At 41.3% G+C, this 26840-nt stretch overlaps 1 protein-coding gene across 3 annotated transcripts in view; it reads right to left on the bottom strand.

Moving 5' to 3' along the window:
• Positions 1-26840, bottom strand: part of spata20 (spermatogenesis associated 20) — a 64281-nt gene that overhangs the window by 26924 nt on the left and 10517 nt on the right. For 2 of the 3 annotated variants that reach the window (XM_063003771.1, XM_063003772.1), the window contains exons 12-15: positions 23198-23366; positions 14391-14599; positions 5280-5479; positions 1607-1687 (exon numbers count right to left, since the gene is read on the bottom strand). In XM_063003771.1, the coding sequence (XP_062859841.1) occupies positions 1607-1687; positions 5280-5479; positions 14391-14599; positions 23198-23366 (659 nt within the window). Of the gene's footprint in view, positions 1-1606; positions 1688-5279; positions 5480-14390; positions 14600-23197; positions 23367-26840 lie in introns of those variants that run through there. The other variant, XM_063003773.1, reaches the window with a different exon arrangement.

The following is a 26840-nucleotide window of genomic DNA, read 5'->3' on the forward strand; positions in this document are numbered from 1 at the left end:
GTGCAGTGGTAAAATACGCTAGCACACCAAAACTGGGATTCTGAATACATCGTATCGAATCTCAGCTCTGCCATCTGGATAGGCTGGGCTGGGCGGCTGTATGAACAATGTTTGGCTGTTGTTCATCCAAAGAGGGATCTGGATAGAGACCTCATAACTGATGCAATTACTGATGGCGTCTGGACAGAGTAGGGGAATAATGCTGATCAGGGTGTGTCTCTCTGTGCACAAGGCTGATCGCATATGAACTCGCCTAGTGCAGGTAAAAAGGTGCAGTCGGCTACTGCTCACGTGTCGGAGGGGACGTGTGTCAGTTCACTCTCCTCAACTGGGGCGGGAGTCAGCACCAGTAGAGAGGAAGCATAACGCAATTGGGTAAAAAAATTGGACGCACTAAAAATTGGGAGAAAAAGGGAGAAGATGTATTAAAAAAATCTTGAGGAAAGGCTTCCCAAAACCATGGCTGCATTTCAAACCATACACAAGTATATATGATTGATTGATTAGTTTTAGCGCCGTACCGACACACTGGGGTCATTTATACGGCGATACTCAAGTTGCTTCTTCACTTTGTGTCATTTAAAACAAATTATAAAAGATGTTTTAGATTTAAATATGTTAAAAAGTTCATTATTTTCCCTGGTGCTGTAGATTTAAGCACATTTTGTGTCTCGTTTTCATTAAAAAACCTCAGTCTTTCTGAGTTTAGTGTTTTGCAGTCTATCAGTATGTGTTTAATTGTTAGTCTCTCTTTACATCGATGGCAGGTTGGAGCATCTTCCCTGGTGAGGAGATGCTTGTGCTTAGAGTGTCTGATTCGGCATCTTGTGAGGATGGTTTGGTTTAGTCGACTGTCCGTTCTAGTATAGGTTTGTCCTACTTTTGGCTCTATTTCGTACAGTTTGTTTTGTGGTTTACTGTCCCATTCATTCTGCCATTTGTTTTTAAAGAATGTGAAGATATTTGGAAAGGCGTCTCTGGGGGGAATGGGTCGTGTGGTGATAGTGTCTGCAGTGGATGTTCTGGCGATCAGATCTGCTCGTTCGTTTCCTGGGATTCCAATATGGCTTGGGATTCAGCAGTAGACTACATTATATTCCTGATCTACACACAAGTATATATGAATAAAAGACATACAGCTTCCATTTGTTTGACTACTATTACATAAAACAGTGATAAAAAGGACTCATTTATACTGAAGAACATTTACTGAACTGTTAAGGCATGAGCATGACACATGAGCACAAAGGTTCCAATAGATAGAACAATTTTTGATTTTTTAAAGCTAAATTCTAATATCCACTCACTTCCACTGACTTTCTTCCCCACTTTCCCTCTTTATCTCCCAATCTAGTCATTTCCAATTCCCAACGATACTGTATATCCGCTGCTGCTTACACCACCCTGATCTGATCAAGAGACTTTCCCCGTCCCCCCCCTTCCCCTTTTACTCTCTCAGATGCCCGGATCAGTCCCAAAGACCTCATATCAAAGCGGCAATGGGAAGAAACCCCAGCCGACCTTGCCTCCCTTAAACATGGCCAATTGGACCCGGGAGTCCAAGTTTTTTCTTAATACAAGAAACAAAAGGGCAAAGAAGACTTACTTTGTATGGAAGAAAGAGGTGCTGTACACAGGCAACCAGACTGAGTGTATCCTCCGCATCAGGTCGGCCACAGATAATTATCTATAGAATTTAAAAAAGCATTAAAACTGAGAAGCACAGCAAGTTCTTTTTTAGCATATACTGTATGTAATAATACAAAAGTATTTTAAATCTACTTAGGAAACAACATGCTTTTAACATTGCTCGTCTATTGAGCTACTTATGCAACTATCTGGCAAACCTGATCATAAACACATTTGGGAGCTTAGAGGATAAAGAACAATTTTTTTCCAAAAGAAATACAGGAATAACAATCGACCAAAGAAATATCAAATTAAATTCCACACTTTTATATGACAGAGCTAAAAAATACACAAGAAAGCAAAAAAAATGAATAATTAAATAAACAGGTAAGAATAGAGCGACAAATGAGTCTCTAAATTTGCATTAGCACTAGCCAGAATTACTCACCTAAAATGACATACTTATTGAGGTAAATAAAAAAAAATGCATTAAAGATTTCTTTCTTGGCATACATATAATAATACAAAAGAATTTTAGAACTACTTAGGAAACAACCTGCTTTTAACATTGCTTGTCGTTTATATAACGAGTTTAAAAACAAGAAAGCAAAAAATTTAAAAAGGACAGCAAGAATGCAATAAATAAACAGATAAGAAGAGAACGACAGATGAGAGAGGGTTTGGTCTGTCTGCTGCAGTAATGCCGTAGTATTAATAGTAGCCAAAATGTGCATTGGCACTGGCCAGAAGGCTAATAGTGTTAATAGTTCCTTAAATTTGCATTGGCACCGGCTGGAATTACTTACCTAAAATGACATATTTATTCAGGGAAATAAAAAAATGCATTAAAGATTTCCTTTTTAGCATATATGTAATAATAGAAAAGATTTTTTTGAGGAATTGATTTACTGAGGAAACAACCTGCTTTTAACATTGCTTGTCTATTGAGCTACCTTTGCAAAACCCACTTATACGATTATATGGCAACCCTGAGTATAAAATCACTTGGGAGCTCAGAGGATAAAAAACACTAAATAATTTATTTTCGAAAACAGTTTGTATAACAAGAGTTTAAAACAAGACAGCAAACAATGTAAAAAGAACAGCAAGAATGCAATAAATAAACAGGTAAGAAGAGAGCAACAGATGAGAGCAACAACTGTCTGCTGCAGTAAGGCCTAGTATTAATAGTGGCTAAAATGTGCACTGGCACTGGCCAGAACTACTCACCCAGTGAAAGTGACATATTTATTAAGGTAAAGGAAAAATGCACGATAGATTTACTTTTTGGCAAAATAATTTTAAAACTACTTAGGAAACAACCTGCTTTCAACATTGCTTGTCTATTGAGCTACCTTTGCAAAACCCACTTATACGATTATCTGGCAACCCTGATTATAACGGTACTTGAGGAGCTCAGGGGATAAAAAAAACGATTTTTTTTAAAAACAGAAACAACAATGGACCACAGAAATATCAAATTAAATTCCACGCTTTTATATAACAGAGTAAAAAAAAAATAAGAAAGCAAAAATTTAAAAAGAACAGCAAGAATGTAATACATAAATAAATAAAACAGTAATAAAGCTGCAGTAATGCTGTAGTATTAACAGTACACTAAATTTGCACTGGCACTAGCTTAAATTGCACACCTCAAATGACATATTTATTAAGATAGAATTTTAAAACTACTTGGAAAACAACATGCTTTAAACATTGCTTGTCTTGTCTATTGAGCTACATTTGCGAAACGCAAGTAAGAATAAAGAGACAAATGAGAGGGGGGATTATGTTTGTCTGCTACAGTAATGCCGTAGCGTTAATAGTACCCTAAATTTGCATAGGCACTAGCCAAAATTACACACCTCAAATGACATATTTATTAAGGTACAGCAAAAGCAACTTAGAAAACAACATGCCTTTAGCATTGCTTGTCTACTGAACTACCTTTTCAAAAAACACTTATACCATTATCTGGTAACCCTGATCATAAACGCACTTAGGGGCTCAGAGGATAAAAAAAAAAAAAAAAAATATGACAGAGTTTTTAAAAATATATACAAGAAAGAAAAAAGTAAAAAGGACAGCAAGAATGAAATAATGAAATAAAGGTAAAAAGAGAGCGACAAATGAGAGCGGGTTAGGTCTGTCTGCTGCAGTAATGAGGTGGGCAGGTGTGCTATGGCTTACACTGCCCTTGTCTAGACCTCCAGGTTGTTATTTCTGTCGCTCAGATGACTTTTCCTGTGCAGTTCTTATGGTCATTATACATTTTCTCTACTGCTGTTCTGCTAGTGGAGGAAACTTCAGAAACAGAAGCTTCACATGATCGACATAGTTGCAGTTCGGAGTTGAGCACTGTGGGACTGTGATCCAGGTTAATGATCGCTGTAATGAACACACTTGAGATGCTATAAGCATGCACTGCAAAAACAGAACACGAGAAACAGCAGGGGCGCACCAATCCCAATGTTTACAATACGCTAATACTATCCAGCTGATAACTGGTCGCGATCGAGGATTGAAAAGTTGTAGGTTGATTAGTTTTTTTTTACTGTTGCCATTAATGGTTTTCTCTTGCTCAAACCTTGGTCAAACTTTTCAGCTTTTGTGTTTTGGATCACAGCTGCATAACCAAATTACACCTCAGATTCAGCTCACGGACACACAATCTTACATTCTCCACAAGAATTTTCTTATATAGAGAGGAATCTATCCTTCACCCAATAATAGTAATAGCAAGACATCCCTACACAATCAATCTACAATTGCCATGTTTGACTTTTGGCATATTATTTGTTCTACATTATGCCATGTTTAGATAATGACACTGTTGTAGTCCAAATAATAATTATAATTTCAATAATTATAGTTAATAATTTTAATAATAATAATAATAATTTCAATAATTATAATAATTTCAGTAGTCCAATAATTAATTCAAAATTTTATTTAAAAAAAAGATTTTTATTTTAGCTATTTTGTATCAGGACCCAGCATTTCCTTTGATAGTATGGACTTAAAATAAATATATTATTAATTTAAACCATCTTCAAATAAAAAAGAAGAATAAACAAATAAATGTATTAATACATTTAAAAATTAATAAAAAATATCTTATCTTAGCTATTTTGTAAATTAATTTATTAATTTAAAAATGATTAAAAATATTTTTATCTTAGCTATTTTTTTAAATTCATTAATTAATGTAAAAATTAATAAAAATATTTTACCCTAGCTATTTTGTAAATTCAATAATTAATTAAAAAATTATTTAAAATATTTTTTATCTTAGCTATTTTGTAAATTCATTAATTAATTTAAACATTCATAAAAAAAAAAACATTTTATCTTAGCTATTTTGTAAATTCAATAATTAATTTAAAAATTAATAAAAAATATATTTTTATCTTAGCTATTTTGTATAATGACCCAATATTTATTTTGTTGGTATGGACTTATAAATATGTTATTATTTCAAACCATCTTTAAGTAAAAATAAATAAATAAATTCATTAATTACTTCAAAAATTAATTTTAAAATATTTTTATCTTAGCTATATTGTATCAGGACTCAACACTTCCTTTGTTGGTATGGACTTGCAATAAATATGTGATTAATTCAAACCAGCTTGATGAGGAATGATTACCTGTTTAAATGGGTAGTGGTGTGCCATGAGGCCGCGGACCATGTCAGGAATGGCGATTGGCACCTTCACTAGCCTATCAGCGAAGGCGGTTAGCAGTTGCTCAGAGCGCTGAATCCACTCTTGTTTGCCGGTCAGGTGAGAGAGGCGTAGCAGGTTCATCACAGAGACCGAGTTTGCACTGGGCTCTGCACCGTCCTGATCTGGGCAGAACAGAATCACTCATTAAGCTAAACAAGGTAACCATAACAAATCCAAAATAACAACTGGGATGTTGAATAATGCCAGTGCTTTGATGTACTCCTCGAATGATCAAACTGACCTTTCGGACATTTATCAGGCTGAATAGGGCTTAAAGTGGCTGATATGGCAGGTGAAGTGTGTGAGCAGCTGTGAACTGATTGGTTTTATCGTCTCTCTGTGAGTGTACGCGTCCGGGCCGAGGCTTCCCATGCTCTGTGATCTCATGCAGATGGTACCGGTGGCCTGGCTGTACCCGGAGCCGAGGTGATGGCTGACATGAAGCACAATGCCTGCCACTTAAACCCTCTCAACACTATCAAGGTTGTTTGCTGAATTATTTTTGAATCCTAATCATAATGTTTAGCTTTTACTGGGTTAACAGACGCTGAAATGTGATGCCTTGTGATTTGATGTTTTAGATGAAAAAAAAAATGGAATGTAAGCCAGAAATCAGGCCAAAGTGATCGACGAGCAATTCACACAAAGCAATTGTTGAGCCTCAAATAAGGGTTGAATTAGCACATCTGTCTGCAACCTTCAAAAACGGATGGCAAGCAGAAAAACAGGGTGAAAATCGTGTAGTGTGTACTTATCCTAAATGAATGGATGGATGGACAGATGGACGGACAGACGGAAAGATAGATACATAGATAGATAGATAACCCCCCCCCAAAAAAAATTAAGGACTAATTATATATATATATATATATACTGTATATACAGTGTATCACAAAAGTGAGTACACCCCTCACATTTCTGCAAATATTTTATTATATCTTTTCATGGGACAACTAGAAATAGAAATAACACTTGGATATAACTTAGAGTAGTCAGTGTACAGCTTGTATAGCAGTGTAGATTTACTGTCTTCTGAAAATAACTCAACACACAGCCATTAATGTCTAAATGGCTGGCAACATAAGTGAGTACACCCCACAGTGAACATGTCCAAATTGTGCCCAAAGTGTCAATATTTTGTGTGACCACCATTATTATCCAGCACGGCCTTAACCCTCCTGGGCATGGAATTCACCAGAGCTGCACAGGTTGCTACTGGAATCCTCTTCCACTCCTCCATGATGACATCACGGAGCTGGTGGATGTTAGACACCTTGAACTCCTCCACCTTCCACTTGAGGATGCGCCACAGGTGCTCAATTGGGTTTAGTCCATCACCTTTACCTTCAGCTTCCTCAGCAAGGCAGTTGTCATCTTGGAGGTTGTGTTTGGGGTCGTTATCCTGTTGGAAAACTGCCATGAGGCCCAGTTTTCGAAGGAAGGGGATCATGCTCTGTTTCAGAATGTCACAGTACATGTTGGATTTCATGTTTCCCTCAATGAACTGCAGCTCCTAAGTGCCAGCAACACTCATGCAGCCCAAGACCATGATGCTACCACCACCATGCTTGACTGTAGGCAAGATACAGTTGTCTTGGTACTTCTCACCAGGGCGCCGCCACACATGCTGGACACCATCTGAGCCAAACAAGTTTATCTTGGTCTCGTCAGACCACAGGGCATTCCAGTAATCCATGCTCTTGGACTGCTTGTCTTCAGCAAACTGTTTGCGGGCTTTCTTGTGCGTCAGCTTCCCTCTGGGATGACGACCATGCAGACCGAGTTGATGCAGTGTGCGGCGTATGGTCTGAGCACTGACAGGCTGACCTCCCACGTCTTCAACCTCTGCAGCAATGCTGGCAGCACTCATGTGTCTATTTTTTAAAGCCAACCTCTGGATATGACGCCGAACACGTGGACTCAACTTCTTTGGTCGACCCTGGCGAAGCCTGTTCCGAGTGGAACCTGTCCTGGAAAACCTGGAATGACCTTGGCCACCATGCTGTAGCTCAGTTTCAGGGTGTTAGCAATCTTCTTATAGCCCAGGCCATCTTTGTGGAGAGCAACAATTCTATTTCTCACATCCTCAGAGAGTTCTTTGCCATGAGGTGCCATGTTGAATATCCAGTGGCCACTATGAGAGAATTGTACCCAAAACACCAAATTTAACAGCCCTGCTCCCCATTTACACCTGGGACCCTGACACATGACACCAGGGAGGGACAACGACACATTTGGGCACAATTTGGACATGTTCACTGTGGGGTGTACTCACTTATGTTGCCAGCTATTTAGACATTAATGGCTGTGTGTTGAGTTATTTTCAGAAGACAGTAAATCTACACTGCTATACAAGTTGTACACTGACTACTCTAAGTTATATCCAAGTTTTATTTCTATAGTGTTGTCCCATGAAAAGATATAATGAAATATTTGCAGAAATGTGAGGGGTGTACTCACTTTTGTGATACACTGTATATATATATACAGTGTATCACAAAAGTGAGTACACCCCTCACATTTCTGCAGATATTTAAGTATATCTTTTCATGGGACAACACTGACAAAATGACACTTTGACACAATGAAAAGTAGTCTGTGTGCAGCTTATATAACAGTGTAAATTTATTCTTCCCTCAAAATAACTCAATATACAGCCATTAATGTCTAAACCACCGGCAACAAAAGTGAGTACACCCCTTAGTGAAAGTTCCTGAAGTGTCAATATTTTGTGTGGCCACCATTATTTCCCAGAACTGCCTTAACTCTCCTGGGCATGGAGTTTACCAGAGCTTCACAGGTTGCCACTGGAATGCTTTTCCACTCCTCCATGACGACATCACGGAGCTGGCGGATATTCGAGACTTTTCGCTCCTCCACCTTCCGCTTGAGGATGCCCCAAATATGTTCTATTGGGTTTAGGTCTGGAGACATGCTTGGCCAGTCCATCACCTTTACCCTCAGCCTCTTCAATAAAGCAGTGGTCGTCTTAGAGGTGTGTTTGGGGTCATTATCATGCTGGAACACTGCCCTGCGACCCAGTTTCCAGAGGGAGGGGATCATGCTCTGCTTCAGTATTTCACAGTACATATTGGAGTTCATGTGTCCCTCAATGAAATGTAACTCCCCAACACCTGCTGCACTCATGCAGCCCCAGACCATGGCATTCCCACCACCATGCTTGACTGTAGGCATGACACACTTATCTTTGTACTCCTCACCTGATTGCCGCCACACATGCTTGAGACCATCTGAACCAAACAAATTAATCTTGGTCTCATCAGACCATAGGACATGGTTCCAGTAATCCATGTCCTTTGTTGACATGTCTTCAGCAAACTGTTTGGGGGCTTTCTTGTGTAGAGGCTTCAGAAGAGGCTTCCTTCTGAGGTGACAGCCATGCAGACCAATTTGATGTAGTGTGCGGCGTATGGTCTGAGCACTGACAGGCTGACCCCCCACCTTTTCAATTTCTGCAGCAATGCTGACAGCACTCCTGCGCCTATCTTTCAAAGACAGCGGTTGGATGTGACGCTGAGCACGTGCACTCAGCTTCTTTGGACGACCAACGCGAGGTCTGTTCTGAGTGGACCCTGCTCTTTTAAAACGCTGGATGATCTTGGCCACTGTGCTGCAGCTCAGTTTCAGGGTGTTGGCAATCTTCTTGTAGCCTTGGCCATCTTCATGTAGCACAACAATTCATCTTTTAAGATCCTCAAAGAGTTCTTTGCCATGAGGTGCCATGTTGGAACTTTCAGTGACCAGTATGAGAGAGTGTGAGAGCTGTACTACTAAATTGAACACACCTGCTCCCTATGCACACCTGAGACCTAGTAACACTAACGAGTCACATGACATTTTGGAGGGAAAATGACAAGCAGTGCTCAATTTGGACATTTAGGGGTGTAGTCTCTTAGGGGTGTACTCACTTTTGTTGCCGGTGGTTTAGACATTAATGGCTGTATATTGAGTTATTTTGAGGGAAGAATAAATTTACACTGTTATATAAGCTGCACACAGACTACTTTTCATTGTGTCAAAGTGTCATTTTGTCAGTGTTGTCACATGAAAAGATATACTTAAATATCTGCAGAAATGTGAGGGGTGTACTCACTTTTGTGATACACTGTATATATATATATATATATATATATATATATATATATATATATATACATACAGTACATACTGTATATATATGACAAATCATTGTATTTTATACACTGATTTTACAGTACATTAAAAGACCTTTTAATTCCACTACAAAAATCATTCCAGGAATATAGTGCCTGCAGTTCAGTAAAGTATTATTTAGTGTAAGTAGAGGTTGACAACTATGCCAGACGAGCACAGGTGAACTGATCTTACTTTATAAAGCTCTACAGCTTGGTTCTTGTTGACTTTTCTTCTACAAAGCTCTACAGCACAACCTGGCACAACCTAAGTGAGATATATTGTATATGAATATGTAAATCATTACGTGTAACATGAAATGTGAGACGGGTTTGGTCATTATTTTGGAAGGCTGGCCGAAAGCAAAATAGAGAGAGAAACTGACATGAGCTTGACCAGGTGATCCGTCTTCCAGTGACAGCAGGTGGAGGAAGTACAGCTCCACACAGCGCCTAATGAACTCATGCTAAACTTATTGTAGAGGGTGAGTCAAAAGTCGTAGAACACTCTTTTATTTCAGAAACGAAAGGGAAAATGACATATCTGAATACCCCAGCAAGTAATGGGTGAGGGGACCTATCTTTTAGGCTGTGTCTGGAACATGGCCGCCATCTTGAAAGCCGGCATATTGGATCAAGAACAAGTTTTTAGAATGGGAAGGTGGTCATGTAGCATATCAAAGAACTTCAGAATTTTCTCAAAGAACAGATTTGCAATATCTCTTGTGGTTCACAAGTTATCAACACAGAAAGTTGCAACAACAACCGGGAACGTTCCCTGTGATGCACAGCTATTTGACGTGTTCAGTGTGTTGTCCCTGGTGCTGAACACAGAGCTGAAGGCGCTGGATCCAATCGTTATGAATCGTTATGAATCTTGAAGGGGTGCCACTTATTGGTATGAACAATCTGTACAAGTGATGACTGGCTGACACCACATTGGCTGGCTGACACGAGACGTCGCGTGCTGCGTCGAGGACTTTTCGCGAAGGCTGACAAAACCATTGTTGAGGTTTCTTCGTCGGTAGCGGTCTTCGGACGACCACTACGAGGCTTGTTGTCCTCAGTCCTGGTTCCTCGGAATTTGGCTATGAGGGATGCAGCAGTGCTGTGTGAAATGGGTGGTCTTTCTGGGTGTCGGTTGTTGAAGTCTGCGGCTATGATACGGCAGCTGCGTTCTCCGAACATCAGAATCACAGATTCTCTCTTCTTTCGTTAATTCCATCTTCAGTTACCTGTAACAAACAACTCAAGTTTTGAATTTCTGTGTTGATAACTTTTGAACCACAAGAGATATTGCAAATCTGATTGCGGAAATCAATTTCTGAGAAAATTCTGGTCTTCTTTGATATGCTACATGACCACCTTCCAATTGGAAAAACTTGCCCTTGATCCAATATGGCGGCTTTCAAGATGGCGGCCATGTTCCAGACACAGCCTAAAAGATAGGTCCCCTCACCCATTACTTGCTGGGGTATTCAGATATGTCATTTTCCCTTTCGTTTCTGAAATAAAAGAGTGTCCTGCGACTTTTGACTCACCCTGTATACTTGTGGGATCACTGAAAAAAAATGGGAAAACTGTCTAAAACTGGCTAAAAGTATCCAAAGCAACAACAAAAGCATTATTTATTTATGTTAAATACTATAAGTCATCAGTTTGTTGACCTGTATTTGTATAAAATAGTACACAGAAAACATATTTAATGTTTTACCTTATCAACTGATTCACCGGGACAGGGGTGATTTAAGACAAGGACAAAAAACGGGTGATGCTTGGGTAAAAAAGAAGCATCCAGGGGAGGCCCAGCCCTTTATGAGCAAGCACAGGTTACCAGTCTAAAATCCAAATATTTTAGAAAGCATCCATCAATAAGCAGCTACAAGGAATAGGGTTTACTCTATACTAGGGATGTAAAGATGCTCCACAGTGCAGTTAGAAGTCGGTGCACATGTGCCACGATTCGAATCTGTAATTCATGTAAAATGAATCGATATTTACTTTAAACAGCAGAGGGCACTGGCGATATTCACCTCGCCTGGTTGACATCACTACACAGTTGTACGGGATTTTCCAGCCAAATTTATTCATGTGAGGATACTTTCTTTATTTGTATTATTCATTTATTTATTTAATGTGGGATTTATTTTTAAAATTTCATTTAAGTTTTTTTTATACAAAAAGGGAAATGTGCAGCATTGTTTTGAATAGTTTGTGCCTACCTCAGAAATAAAAGGGCATTCATTATTTAGATAAATAAAAGATGTTATTTTATTTATTTATTTATTTTTTTTAATGCATTTTCTCCCCTTTTTCTCCCCCTTTAGCACATGCTTCCTCTCCGCCTATGCCGATCCCTGCTCTGACCGAGGAGATCGAAGCTAACCCACGCCCCCTCCGACACATGGGCAGCAAGCCGTATGCATCTTATCACCCACATATCGACGAGTGCCACCTAGCTTGTGTACGGAGAGACAAACCCTAAGAGCACTCTTTCCTCATCTCTGTGTAGGCGCCTCTAATCAGCCAGCAGAGGTCGTAATTGCACCATTCTGACACAGAGAGACCCATATCTGGCTTAGTCCCGCCCATCTGAACAACAGGCCAATCGTTGTTCATGTGATCGCTCAGCCTTAGCCGGCAAGGCAGAGCTGAGATTAGATACGATGTATTCGAGATCCCAGCCTGGTTGCAGCGTATATTTTTACCGCTGCGCCACCTGAGCGGCCCCTATTTTATTTTTTTAAAGAGAAATAATAAAAGGATCGCATCGTGGGTAGAGTGTATCGTTACATCCCTACTCTATACAGTGAATTATTACATTAAAAAATTAGGAAATCCAGAAAAATGTCACTGCTCTTATTATTATTTTAATATTGTGCCTGTGTTATAACAACAAAGCTATGTAATCGTAGAGCGGGGGTGCCAGACTGGCCTGTCTGCAGTCCAGACCTGTCCCCTTCTTATCCTTCAATATACTGTACACTTTATCACCCATAATGATAAATTAAAATGTTTTCTTTATTTAATTAAAAATCAAAAAATAGTTTGTAGAAGCAGTTTGTTTGGCAGCAATTACAGCTGTCTTCTTGCTGTCTCCAAGTCTGCTTGGATACATCTATACAAGGCTGGCACACCTGGGTTGGGGCATTTTACCAGGACCTTAGTGCTGTGTGGTCACAGTGCTACCCACCAAGCCACTGAGCCGATTAAGTAAGTAAGTGTAGAGATTAATAGGTAAAATGTTATCAAATCCACAACACAATAAAGTGTGCAAAAACACATGGGGTCTGAATACTTTCTGAATCCACTGTAAAGTAAAACATCTTAAGGGTTTATACCAAGTATTTGCATATTAATGCTTTTGGTTATTATTAGTATGTCCTAAACTGTCCCAACATTTTTTGAGCTGATGTTTGTACGCTGTAGACACCTTTTAAAGTACCTAAGACAAAAAGAGGTCAGTTAAACAAAGGAAAGATAGACAGATGAAAGCAGGACTTTCCATAACAAAGGTTGGAGGGGGTGTTAGTCGAGTGCTAAAAGATTTTGCTAGTGTGCTATCAGGACTGTCGCTATGGGAGTGCTATGCAGTGGAGTGATGCTAAACACTGAGTGACAGCAATAGATTTAACTAATGACTCAGTCCCTCATCCTCCCACAAACTCCTACACTCATCAGCTCATCCAAAACATCAAGCAGACTCGTTTCATTCCACACACTACACACCCACAACCCAAATTTTATAATTTTTTTTTTCTCCCACTTTAGCACATCCAATTTCTGCCCGTCAATCATCCTCTCACTAATGCTGGTCCCTGCTCCCTCCGACACGTGCACAGCAATCGAACATCTTATCACCTACACTTGACGAGTGCAGAGTAGTACAGCGCTGTGTACGGAGAGCCACACCCTCTACCGCACTCCTTTCCCATCTCTGTGCAGGCGCCACCAACCAGCCAGCAGAGGTCGTAATCGCACTAGTCTGAGAGAGAGTCCCCGTCCGGGTTAATCCCGTCCGGGTTAATCCCGTCCGGGTTAATCCCGCCCCTGTCTGAACAACAGGCCAATCGTTGTTTATGTGGCGGCTCAGCCTCAGCCGGCAGGCAGAGCCGAGATTCGATACGATGTATTCGAGATCTCAGCTCTGGTAAACACCTGAGCGGCTATTTTTTTAAATAATTTTTTCTCCCAATTTTCTCCCCTAATCTAGTTGTGTCCAATTACCCTGATTGGTCCTCTATACTGATTCGACCCTTCACCGCTGACTGAGGACGCCTTTCAACTGACATACAGTCAGTACAGACTGCATTTTTCACCTGCAGGAGTCGAGTTCATACACCGACGGGCACTGTGTACGGAGGGCCACACCCCCATCAGCATTATTCCTCAGCCCTGTGCAGGCACCATCAGTCAGCCAGCAGGGGCCGCAGTCGCACCAGTTATGAGGACCTATGATCCGACTCTCTACCCTCTAACCCTGAACAACAGCCAATCGTTGTTCATGCTGCCACCCAGCCCAGTCGGAAAGGCAGAGCTGAGATTCGATACGATGTATTCGATACCCCAACTCTGGTGAGCTAGCGTACTTTACCGCTGCGCCACCTGAGCGGCACAACCCAAATTTTATTTAATTCTCATCACACATTTGTAAGATCTGGCATCCAATTATCAACCATTTACTCATTCTTATTGTGAGGGTTGTGGGGAACCCTGGAAACACTGGGCAAAAGGTAAAAATCTACCCTGGATAGGACTGTTTTTAAAATACTTTCTCTCACTACACAGCGACTCTAGAAGTTACTTACTCTCCCCGTCTCTGATAAACTGTGTACATAAGAAGGAATGTGGCTCGTCTCACCCTCTTTGAGAGACAGAAGGATGGTGGGATCTGAAGGGTCACTACTAAAATATCCAAAGCCCCGGTCATCCCAGAAAAGCTGGTCCTGTCTGGTCTGGAGCTCCTCGGCCCACTGTAGCCAGCGCACTGAGTGTGTGGCCTCGAACAGGTCCAGCAGACCACACACCACAAAGGCATAGTCGTCCAGGAAGCCTGCGATGGGTGCGGCGCTGAAGAGAAGGACGAGGAGAAAGAAGATTAGCGCTGACCGCGTGGACCTGCTTCCACATAAAATATTTACATTTTCAGTATTTAGCAGACGCTTTTATCCAAAGTGACTTACAGTACTGTGACAGTATGTTGTCTAAGCAAATGAGGGTTAAGGGTCTTGCTCAAGGGCCCAGAGTGACAACCTGGCAGTGGTGAGGCTTGAACCAGCGACCTTTCAAATACTAGCACAGTACTTTGACCGGTAGACTACAACTGCCCTAATATACAGGGTGGGCCATTTATATGGATACACCTAAATAAAATGGGAATGGTTGGTGATATTAACTTCCTGTTTGTGGCACATTAGTATATGGGAGGGGGAAAACTTTTCAAGATGGGTGGTGACCATGGTGGCCATTTTAAAGTCGGCCATTTTGGATCCAACTTTAGTTTTTTCAATGGGAAGAGGGTCATGTGACATCAAACTTATTGAGAATTTCACAAGAAAAACAATGGTGTGCTTGGTTTTAACGTAACTTTATTCTTTCATGAGTTATTTACAAGTTTCTGACCACTTATAAAATGTGTTCAAAGTGCTGCCCATTGTGTTGGATTGGCAATGCAACCCTCTTCTCCCACTCTTCACACACTGATAGCAACACCGCAGAAGAAATGCTAGCACAGGCTTCCAGTAGCCGTAGTTTCAGGTGCTGCACATCTCATATCTTCACAGCATAGACAATTGCCTTCAGATGACCCCAAAGATAAAAGTCTAAGAAGGTCAGATCGGGAGACCTTGGTGGCCATTCAACTGGCCCACGACGACCAATCCACTTTCCAGGAAACTGTTCATCTAGGAATGCTCGGACCTGACACCCATAACGTGGTGGTGCTGGAAAAACTCAGGGAACGTGCCAGCTTCAGTGCATAAAGAGGGAAACACATCATCATGTAGCAATTTCAAATATCCAGTGGCCTTGAGGTTTCCATTGATGAAGAATGGCCCCACTATCTTTGTACCCCATATACCACACCATACCATCAATTTTTGTGTTCCAACAGTCTTGGAGGGATCTATCCAATGTGGGTTAGTGTCAGACCAATAGCGGTGGTTTTGTTTGTTAACTTCACCATTCACATAAAAGTTTGCCTCATCACTGAACAAAATGTTCTGTGTAAACTGAGGGTCCTGTTCCAATTTTTGTTTTGCCCATTCTGCAAATTCAGTGCGCCGATCTGGGTCATCCTCGTTGAGATGCTGCAGCAGCTGGAGTTTGTAAGGGTGCCATTTGTGAGTAGCTAATATCCGCCGAAGGGATGTTCGACTGATGCCACTCTCCAGTGACATGCGGCGAGTGCTACGCTGTGGGCTCTTGCTGAATGAAGCTAGGACAGCCACTGATGTTTCTTCATTAGTGACAGTTTTCATGCGTCCACATTTTGGCAAATCCAACACTGAACCAGTTTCACGAAACTTGGCAAGCAGTTTGCTAACTGTAGCATGGGAGATGGGTGGTCTCGTAGGGTGTCTTGCATTGAAATCTGCTGCAATGACCCGGGTACTGCGTTCACCAGACATCAACACAATTTCTATCCGCTCCTCACGTGTTAACCTCTGCGACATGTCAATGGCTGTAAACAAAGAGAAGCTTGTAAATAACTCATGAAAGAATAAATGAAATTCTTTCTTCGCATATCCCGGCATGATTGGAAGCAGGGGTCAGAGCGCAGGGTCAGCCAATGCACAGCGCCCCTGGAGCCGAGTGTGTTGTACCTTAACCGCTAGGCTACAACTGCCAACTTCTTTAAGTAATTAGATGGTCTGTTTAACCTGCGTAGTGTGTGTGTTTAGAGCTGATATGGACGTGTGACCATAAAAAGAAGCTTAAAAGCCATGACCCCTTTGTGTTCTCAATCTGTTCGTTTGTTGCGTAAAGTCTGTAACGTACCTTGTGCCCTTCTAAGAAGTGATAAGATGCTTAAACTAGCACAGCTTCACTCCTAAACTGAGCTTTTTATGTGGATTCAAGTAAGCGTTCAAGTAAGATGAGACTCTCACAGTGTTGCTCTTAAAACAAAGCCAGACAGTCCAGAACGTTCTTTAAAGTTTAGAGAGGGTCACTTTGTTAAATTTTATCATCAATACTCCGGCACTTTGACTGAGGTGGGACTGTAACTGGCTGAGTGTGGGAGAAATGAGAATGACAGGACTGAAGATAAGATGGGTGGAAAGAAAATGAAGACAAGGTCTGGTGCTTTGGTGTTAAGAGTGAACTCAATTGTAATCGCTTTTAAGTCATATTTAAACAAATCAAATGAGCAGGAGATAAGGAACTGGTGATGTGCTCTATGTGTACGAAAAGCCTTAAAGCCAGACCTGCCAAACTAACAGCCAGAAGTGAGATTCAAAGCGCTTTTAAACTGTCATCGATGTCGTGAAGCAGTTACATTAAATTAAGCTGCTTAGTGGTTAAGGTATTGGACTAGTGATCAGAAAGCTGCGGGTTCAAGCCCTACCACTGCCAAACTTGGGCCATTGAGTTGTAAGTTGTTTTGCTAAATGAAATAAGTGTAAAATACACTGATCACCTTCCTAATAGTGTGTTGGTCCCCCTTTTGCTGCCAAAACAGCCCAGCAACTGTGATGCACTGTGTATTCTGACACCTTTCTATCAGAACCAGCATTAACTTCTTCAGCAATTTCAACTACAGTAGCTCATCTGTTGGATCGGACCACACGGGCCAGCCTTCGCTCATGCATTTCCACATGCATCAATGAGCCTTGGCCGCCCATGACCCTGTCGCTGGTTTATCACTGTTGCTTCCTTGGACCACTTTTGATAGATACTGACCACTGCAGACCAGGAACACCTCACAAGAGCTGCAGTTTTGGAGACACTCTGACCCAGTCGTCTAGCCATCACAATTTGGCCCTTGTCAAACTCGCCCAAATCCTTACGCTCGCCCATTTTTCCTGCTTCTAACACATTAACTTTGAGGATAAAATGTTCACTTGCTGCCTATTGAATCCCACCCACTAACAGGTGCCGTGATGAAGAGATAATCATTGTTATTCTGTCAGTGGTCATAATCTTATGCCTCGTCGGTGTACAAGCAATTAAATTTCCATACAAAATAACAGGTAGTCCGAAAGATCTGGGAAATTACAGCAGTGTTATGGATTTCACCCCTCCAAGAGGTTAATGAAATTACTGACTGTTAAAAACAGCCTAGGCAACTGGAGCATCTTACAGAATTCAGGTTGGTAAGCATTTTTTTTTTATCAATGACTGGTGCAGAATAATGCAGAATAATGCAGAATACCATGCAATCCCAGTTTTAACCTTCAGATGGCACCAAAACTCAAAATGGCCAGTAAAGAAAACCAGACATTTCCACAAACACAGTTGGTCACAATTGGAAGGAGGGAATGTCGGACCGGGTCTTGAGGTACCCGCTCGCTACCCGATATGGGATCTCCGGGACTGGTCTGGGCATCTGTGCATCATTACATGAAGCTTAGTGTGTGGAAACCCAACACTGGCAGATGATTAGAAGAGGCTGCAGATTGGACACGTGTCGGAAAGGGTGGTCAGTCGACTCTCCTTGATCAGATCGGTGGTCGTGCCCGGAGCAGTGCATTCACAATCAAGAATCGGAATTGACTAAAAAATGAAAAATGTAGCACTGTGTCCTGTTTGTTTGTTTTATTAGGATTTTAACGTCATGTTTTACACTCTTTAGTTACATTCATGACAGAAACGGTGGTTACTCATTACACAAGATTCATCAGTTCACAAAGTTATATCGAACACAGTCATGGACAATTTAGTATCTCCAACTGACCTCACTTGCATGTATTTGGACTGTGGGAGGAAACCGGATCACCCGGAGGAAACCCACGCAGACACGGGGAGAACATGCAAACTCCACACAGAAAGGACACGGACCACCCCACCTGGGGATCGAACCCAGGACCTTCTCGCTGTGAGGCGGCAGTGCTACCCACTTAGCCACCGTGCTGCCCAGAGGGAGGGGGTGTTGGAAGACGCATGTGGTCAGTCGGCTCTCCTTGATCAGACTGGTGGTTGTGCATGGAGCAGTGGACTCACAATCAGGAATTGGAAATGACTAAAAAATGTAGCACCGTGTCCTAAAGGGCACTATTTTGTTTCTCACTTAACACATCTGTGGTGAAGAGGAATGACAATTAGTTAGATTTGGATACTGGCAATGCCAAGTGAAGCCAGAAATGATGTGCAGGATGCCAACTTTGAGGTCAATAAAAGATGTTCTCTGGACAGTTAAATAATGCTTTACAACCAGACGGTCGGATGCATAAATCCGTGTTTGGTGGATGAAGGGAAAGCTGACCTTAACCCTGAAGACCAGGGAGTAAAAGAAAGAGTCTGTAATAGCAAAATTAGTGGATAAGAAACTCTAAATTACTGCCTGCTGTTTTGAATGTGATGTTCTGCTGTCAAGTGTCCATATATACACCAATCAACCCTAACATTAAAACCACCTCCTTGTTTCTACACTCCACTTACCATATAGGAGCACTTTGGTCCATCTGTTTCTCTACATACCTTTTTAGCCTCCTTTCACCCTGTTCTTCAATGGTCAGGACTCTCCCAGCACATCATTCTCAGCACTGCAGTGACAATGACATGGTGGTGGTGTGTTAGTGTGTGTTGTTCTGGTATGAGTGGATCAGACATAGCAGCACTGCTGGAGTTTTTAAATACCGTGTCCACTCACTGTCCACTCTATTAGACACTCCTGCCTAGTTGGTCCACCTTGTAGATGTAAAGTCAGAGACGATCGCTCATCTATTGCTGCTGTTTGAGTTGGTCATCTTCTAGACCTTCATAAGTGGTCACAGGATGCTTCCCACAGAGCACTGTTGGCTGGATATTTTTGGTTGGTGGATTATTCTCAGTCCAGCAGGGACAGTGAGGTGTTTAAAAACTCCAGCAGCGCTGCTGTGTCTGATCCGCTCATACCAGCACAACACACACTAACACACCACCACCATGTCAGTGTCACTGCAGTGCTGAGAATGATCCACCACCCAAATAATACCTACTCTGTAGTGGTCCTGGGAGAGTCCTGACCATTGAAAAACAGGGTGAAAGCAGGCTAAAAAAGTATGTAGAGGAACAGATGGACTACAGTCAGTAATTGTAGAATTACAAAGTGCTCATATATGGTAAGTGGAGCTGATAAAATGAACAGTGAGTGTAGAAACAAGGAGGTGGTTTTAATGTTATGGTTGATCGGTGTATATGGCCTTACAGCCTAGCAATTAGGAGGTGCACTTTGTGTGCTCTCAGTGCAGGTCACAAGCCCAGATACAAAGATCACTCATACCAGTGCAAAACTGCAACCCCTAAACAGACAACCAGTCCAAAGGAAAAACAAATGTGTGAACACTAATAAATTGTATCTAGAAATTCCAGCACATGAATTTTGTCATAAGCCAGACTCTAATTTAATTCCATCCACATCAAATTTATTCGACATCTATTGCAGATAAAAAAAACACCTTCCACATATTCAATATTAATTCCTACACCGTCAGCTCTGACTGTTTGAGCTGGATCTCCTCTGAGACTTTAATAAGCCATGTAAAAAATTCAACAGGATGAGCAGAGAAAGAAAAAAAAGCTTCGTTATGAGGATGAAACGAAGCAGAGTGAGCTACAGTAACAGACATACAGACGTGCTGCAGTGTGTTCTTTCCTGTAATGTAATCAGCTCGAATCTTCCCGTGCTCTCAGAATCACACATATTAACACTGAGAGAGGGAAAATCCTCCAGCGGCAGAGCAGGACAAATTAAAAGCATCCTGGTGTCTGTGATTTCAGCTTTGTAGCTCTGTAAACAAACTGAGCATGCTCCAGTAAGACAAGTGCAATTATGCTGCAAACGCACATCCTGTACTGTATCTAGTTTTTATAAAGCTTAAATATTTCATGTTTACAGAAGTGCTCATTTAATTTCTGCTCATTTTAAAATCATATACACATGAGAGCTGAATATACATACCACCTTGTTTCTACACTCACTGTCCATTTTATCAGCTCCACTTACCATATAGAAGCACTCTGTAGTTCTACAATTACTGACTGTAGTCCATCTGTTTCTCTACATACCTTTTTAGCCTGCTTTCACCCTGTTCTTCAATGGTAAGGACCCCCACAGGACCACTACAGAGTAAGTATTATTTAGGTGGTGGATCATTCTCAGCACTGCAGTGACACTGACGTGGTGGTGGTGTGTTAGTGTGTGTTGTGCTGGTATGAGTGGATCAGACACAGCAGCGCTGCTGAAGTTTTTAAATACCGTGTCCACTCACTGTCCACTCTATTAGACACTCCTACCTAGTTGGTCCACCTTGTAGATGTAAAGTCAGAGAAGATCGCTCATCTATTGCTGCTGTTTGAGTTCATCTTCTAGACCTTCATCAGTGGCACTGCAGTGCTGAGAATGATCCACCACCTAAATAATACCTGCTCTCTGGTGGTCCTGGGAAAGTCCTGACCATTGAAGAACAGCATAAAAGGGGGGTAACAAAGCATGCAGAGAAGCAGACGGACTACAGTCAGTAATTGTAGAGCTACAAAGTGCTTCTATATGGTAAGTGGAGCTGATAAAATGGACAGTGAGTGTTGAAACAAGGAGGTGGTTTTAATGTTATGGCTGATCGCTGTATACATATGTATGTATATGTTTGTTAACAGTAGAACTTAAATATGAAGTGGGACAGGTAGCAATTGTAGTTGATAAATAATTGGGGCAATATGAGCTGATTTTTAAAAATGTGAAACAACTCGAGTAGCAGAGTTTAAAACATATTGAAGTGACTATGATTTAGTTGGGAAGGCCAATAATAGGAGCGTTGCAGTAATCTAAACGGGATGAGATGAATGCATGAACCAGAGTTTCAGCATCTTTGTGTAAGAGCATATGGTGCAGCCCCTAATATGAGGCTCATCTAAATATGAGCCTCATATTAGGTTTATATTTATATAGTATACACTGATCAGCCATAACATTAAAACCGCCTCCTTGTTTCTACACTCACTGTCCATTTTATCAGCTCCACTAACTATATAGAAGCACTTTGTAGTTCTACAATTACTGACTGTAGTCCGTCTGTTTCTCTACATACTTTTTTAACCTGCTTTCACCCTGTTCTTCAAATGGTCAGGACCCCCACAGGACCACTACAGGGTAGGGTTATTTGGGTGGTGGATCATTCTCAGCACTGCAGTGACAATGACATGGTGGTGGTGTGTTAGTATGTGTTGTGCTGGTATGAGTGGATAAGACAGCAATACTGATGGAGTTTTTAAACACCTCACTGTCACTGCTGGACTGAGAATAGTCCACCAACCAAAAATATATCCAGCCAATAGCGCCTCATGGGCAGCGTCCTGATAAAGGGCTAGAAGATGACCAACTCAAACAGCAACAATAGATGAGCGATCGTCTCTAACTTTAAATCTACAAGATGGACCAACTAGGTAGGAGTGTCTAATAGAGTGGACAGTGAGTGGACACAGTATTTAAAAACTCCAGCAGTGCTGCTGTGTCTAATCCACCCATATCAGCACAACACACACTAACACACCACCACCACGTCATTGACACTACAGTGCTGAGAATGATCCACCACCTAAATAATACCTGCTCTGTGGGGGGCCTGTGGGGGTCCTGACCATTGAAGAACAGAGTGAAAAGCATGTTCTATATGGTAAGTGGAGCTGATAAAATGGACAGTAAGTGTAGAAACAAGGAGGTGGTTTTAATGTTATGGCTGATCGGTGTATATGTGTAGATAACAGCAGAACAGGTTTTCAAACAAGATCCATCTAGCTTACAATCTGGTGTCCACATACTTTTAGCAATACAGTGTGCTTGTTCAGGTGTTAGGAAGTTTCATTTGCTTTTTTATCAAAGCAGCACTTTTAAGATGCATAGAAAATAATCAGTCTACAGAAACGTATCTGCTTCTCCACACCTGAGGACGCACAATAAAAACTATTTAAATCGGCCCTTGTTGTCAGTCTCCTGACAGCAATAATGATCCACCATCTGCGCCAAATGGCCAGAGAAAGATGGTTCATCTGTTTGTGCTTCTAGAAGAAATTTCCAGGAGTCGTGTCTGGAAATTACGGCGTAGATGTCAAAAAGAGACCCAAAAATAAAGCCTGCGTGTGCAAGCGCTCTGATTCGGGTCAGTTCACTTCAGTAATGTGGTGCCAATGCAATTATGAGAGGAGTGCAGCATTTGTATACTAGATGGGAGGCGTGATAGCTGAGTTTGGTAAATGAAAACACAACGACCGCCATACGTCTGCTATAGGCTGCCCTGGGCGCTTATTATCACAAATTACAAAGGCATTTGCATTTCAGACGGCATTAAACAGATGGGGTAATAATTCACAGAATGATTTAAATGAACTGTGCGTTTGTCTATGTAATGAAGTGTGTTGAGCAGTTCAGAGGGCAAGTGCTTAATAGAAAGGACACCTCATTTTCGTGTGCATAGCAAACATATTCTTGCTTGCTTCTAATCCATTTCTAAAAGTGCCAACAGTGTTCCTTACGTTTGTTCCACTTCCATGTTGTCTCCACAGTAGCAGGAACGCAGCATTCGCTGTCCTTCTTCATCCCACAGGTGATTTTGGAGGAACTGTGCAGCCTGTTCTGCCCTCTGAAGTAGAGTCTGATCCCCCAACACTGCCCCCACACGGGAAAACCCTGACAGCATCAGCCCTGAGACACACACACACAAGCATTCACAAGAACAATTCATTTAGGGACAATTTGTACAGCTCAAATGTACAACAACCAACAACGTACCCCAAATTTTAGGTTCAAACACCCTGAATAAATTCCATGTTTTGTCAATTTTTGAGGAATTAATAACTTAATAACCCTTACAAATAACAATTGTCTGCAGTTTTTAATGTACAAATACAACCCCAAATCAGAAAAAGTGGGGACAGTATGGAAAATGCAAATAAAATAAAAATGCAGTGTTCCTTACATCCCTGCATTTCAAGCCTGTAACATATTCCAAAAAAAGTTGGGACGGGGGCAATTTAGGGCTAGTAATAAGGTGAAAAAATGAAATAATGATGTGATTTCAAACAGGTGATGTCAACAGGTGATTGTAATCATGGTTTAGTACAAAATCAGCATCCAGGAGAGGCTGAGTCTTTAATAACCAAAGATGGCCAGAGGATTTCCAGTTTATCAACAAAATTATTGAAATGTTTAAAATGTACCTCAAAGGAAGATTAGAAGGGATTTGCATATTTGTCCCTCTACAGTGCATACTATCATTAAACGTTTCAAGGAGTCAGGAGCAATTTCAGTGCATAAAGGCTGAGGGCGCAAGCTTAAGCTGAACACCCGTGATCTTTAATCCCTCAGACGGCACTGCATCAAGAACCGCCACTCAACAATAGCTGATATAACCACATGGGTGAGGGATTACTTTGGCAAACCTTTGTCAAGCACCACAATACAGAGTTACATGCAAAAATACAACTTAAAACTTTACTGTGCAAAAAAGAAGCCTTATGTTAACCATGTCAACTTCTCTGGGCTCTGAGGCATCTAGGATGGACCATCACACACTGGAAACGTGAATTATGGTCAGATGAATCAGTATTCCAGGTCTTTTTTGGAAAAAAATGGAGGCCGTGCGCTCTGGACCAAAGATGAAAAGGACCATCCAGACTGTTATCAGTAACAAGTCCAAAAGCCAGGGTCTGTCATGGTATGGGGCTGTGTCAGTGCCCTTGGCAAAGGTCATTAACACTTCTGTGATGGCAGCATTAATGCAGAAAAGTACATCGAGATCTTAGAGCAACATGTGCTGCCTTCAAGACGTCATCTTTTCCAGGGACGTCCATGCATTTTTCAACAAGACAATGCAAAACCACATGCTGCACACATTACAAAGGCATGGCTGAGGAAGAAGAGGGTACCTGACCTGACCTGTCCCCAATAGAGAACGTGTGGAGAATTTTGAAAGGAAATATGCGACAACGACGACCCCGTACTGTTGCACATCTTAAGAGGTGTTTGCAGGAAGAACGGGACAAAATAAAAGCTGAAACACTAAATCACTTGGTCTCCTCGGTGCCAAAACGTCTTTTAAGTGTGGTGAAAAGGAATGGCAACATTACAAAGTGGTAAATGCTTTACTGTGCCAACTTTTTTTTTTATGTGTTGCAGGCCTGGAAAGCAGGAATGGATGTTTATTAATAAATGAAATGAAGTTGAGCAGATAAAACATGAAATATCTCAGGCTCAAACGATCTGCAATAAAATAAAAGTCAAAGTAAATGTAAGAAACTAAGTTTTCTTTAATTATTTGCATTTTCCATGGTGTCCCAACTTTTTCTGATTTGGGGTTGTAGATTCAGTGTCAAACAAAGATAAAAAATAAAGTTTCGGTAGATTGGCCCAACAGCAATTTTAGTCATTCAGGGCAGAAATGTAAGCACCTTGAGCTTAAAATCCATGGACAGTGCCGTGTTCCATTCCTCTGAGCTCTCTAGTCGCTTGATTTTATTAGCGATGGGTGTAAACAAATAACCCAAGTCCTGGTATTAGAAGTGATGCCCACATACTTTTGGTTTGCTTTATTGTGTTTACTAACAGACCACTGCTGTGCAGAGTTTCAGCAGGGATTCAGTAATGTTGCAGAACACTGTTGACAGCACTTTCTGTTCTTTTCTGTTCCGTGTACATGCTGTGTTAATGGTAGGCTATCAAAACCTTACGTGGTTTTCTGGCCCTTTCGGGCCTCTCTGTCTGATTTCTCATCGTGATTAATGAAGCGATGTTTTAATTGACGGAATGTGTGACACTGGTTAATCGCCGCAGCCCTCGGTGCGATACACTTCATTACTTTGCTAATTCACTAACGCTGTCTCTCTGTCTGCGAGGTAACACACATTACTCAAACACGGCGGCGCCGCTGACACACTTCTGTCGAGCGAACGCTTCAACTTTGCTAACGTTGTTCTTGGTGCTTGTGTTGTTTTGCGCCCAATGTCTGTCAGCATTACAGTTTTCTGGCAATCGTGTTTAGGGAAGGCCCTTTACCGTTTCCTCATGACTCTGCCCCATGCACAATAAACAGGGGTTCATAGTGACAGCATTTACAATTGTGAGCTTATACAGACCAAGCAATTAAGGCTTAAGGCCTTTTCTCTTCCAGATGAGTGAAGTCTGTTCAAGCAGCTCCATTGTTTAATAGATATGACTTTGAAATGAGATGTTTAACACGTAATTACACTTTGTGTGTGTTCAAGTGTCCAGATTTTACAAGCAACATGGTGTTATACACCGATGTTATGCCATAACATTAAAACCACCTCCTTGTTTCTACACTCACTGTCCATTTTATCAGCTCCACTAACTATATAGAAGCACTTTGTAGTTCTACAATTACTGACTGTAGTCCATCTGTTTCTCTGCATGCTTTGTTAGCCCACTTTCAAACTGTTCTTCAATGGTCAGGACCCCCACAGGACCACCACAGAGCAGGTATTATTTAGGTGGTGGATCATTCTGAGCCCTGCAGTGACACTGACATGGTGGTGGTATGTTAGTGTATCTCTATTAGACACTCCTACCTAGTTGGTCCACCTTGTAGATGTAAAGTCAGAGACGATCGCTCATCTATTGCTGCTGTTTGAGTTGGTCATCTTCTAGACCTTCATTAGTGATTACAGGACGCTGCCCACAGCGAGCTGTTGGCTGGATATTTTTGGTTGGTGGACTATTCTCATTCCAGCAGTGACAGTGAGGTGTTTAAAAACTCCAACAGCACTGCTGTGTCTTATTCACTCATACCAGCACAACACACACTAACACACCACCACCTGGGGGAGTCCTGACCATTGAAGAACAGCATGAAAGGGGGCTAACAAAGCATGCAGAGAAACAGATGAACTACAGTCAGTAATTGTAGTACTACAAAGTGCTTCTATATGGTAAGTGGAGCTGATAAAACACACAGTGTTTAAAGTGTAGAAACAAGGAGGTGGTTTTAATGTTATGGCTGATCAGTGTAATTAATTAAGTGGAATAAAGAGATAAATTAAGGTGAATCATCAAATTGCTCTAGCTTATTTGAAATCATATTTTATTCATTCCTCAGCAGTTATTTTACTCATTACCTTGCTGTTTCATTTAAAAGTAATTAAAACTCTAATTAGTAACATT

Source organism: Trichomycterus rosablanca, chromosome 10 (genome assembly GCF_030014385.1).
Source record: "Trichomycterus rosablanca isolate fTriRos1 chromosome 10, fTriRos1.hap1, whole genome shotgun sequence".
Classification (NCBI taxonomy): domain Eukaryota; kingdom Metazoa; phylum Chordata; class Actinopteri; order Siluriformes; family Trichomycteridae; genus Trichomycterus; species Trichomycterus rosablanca.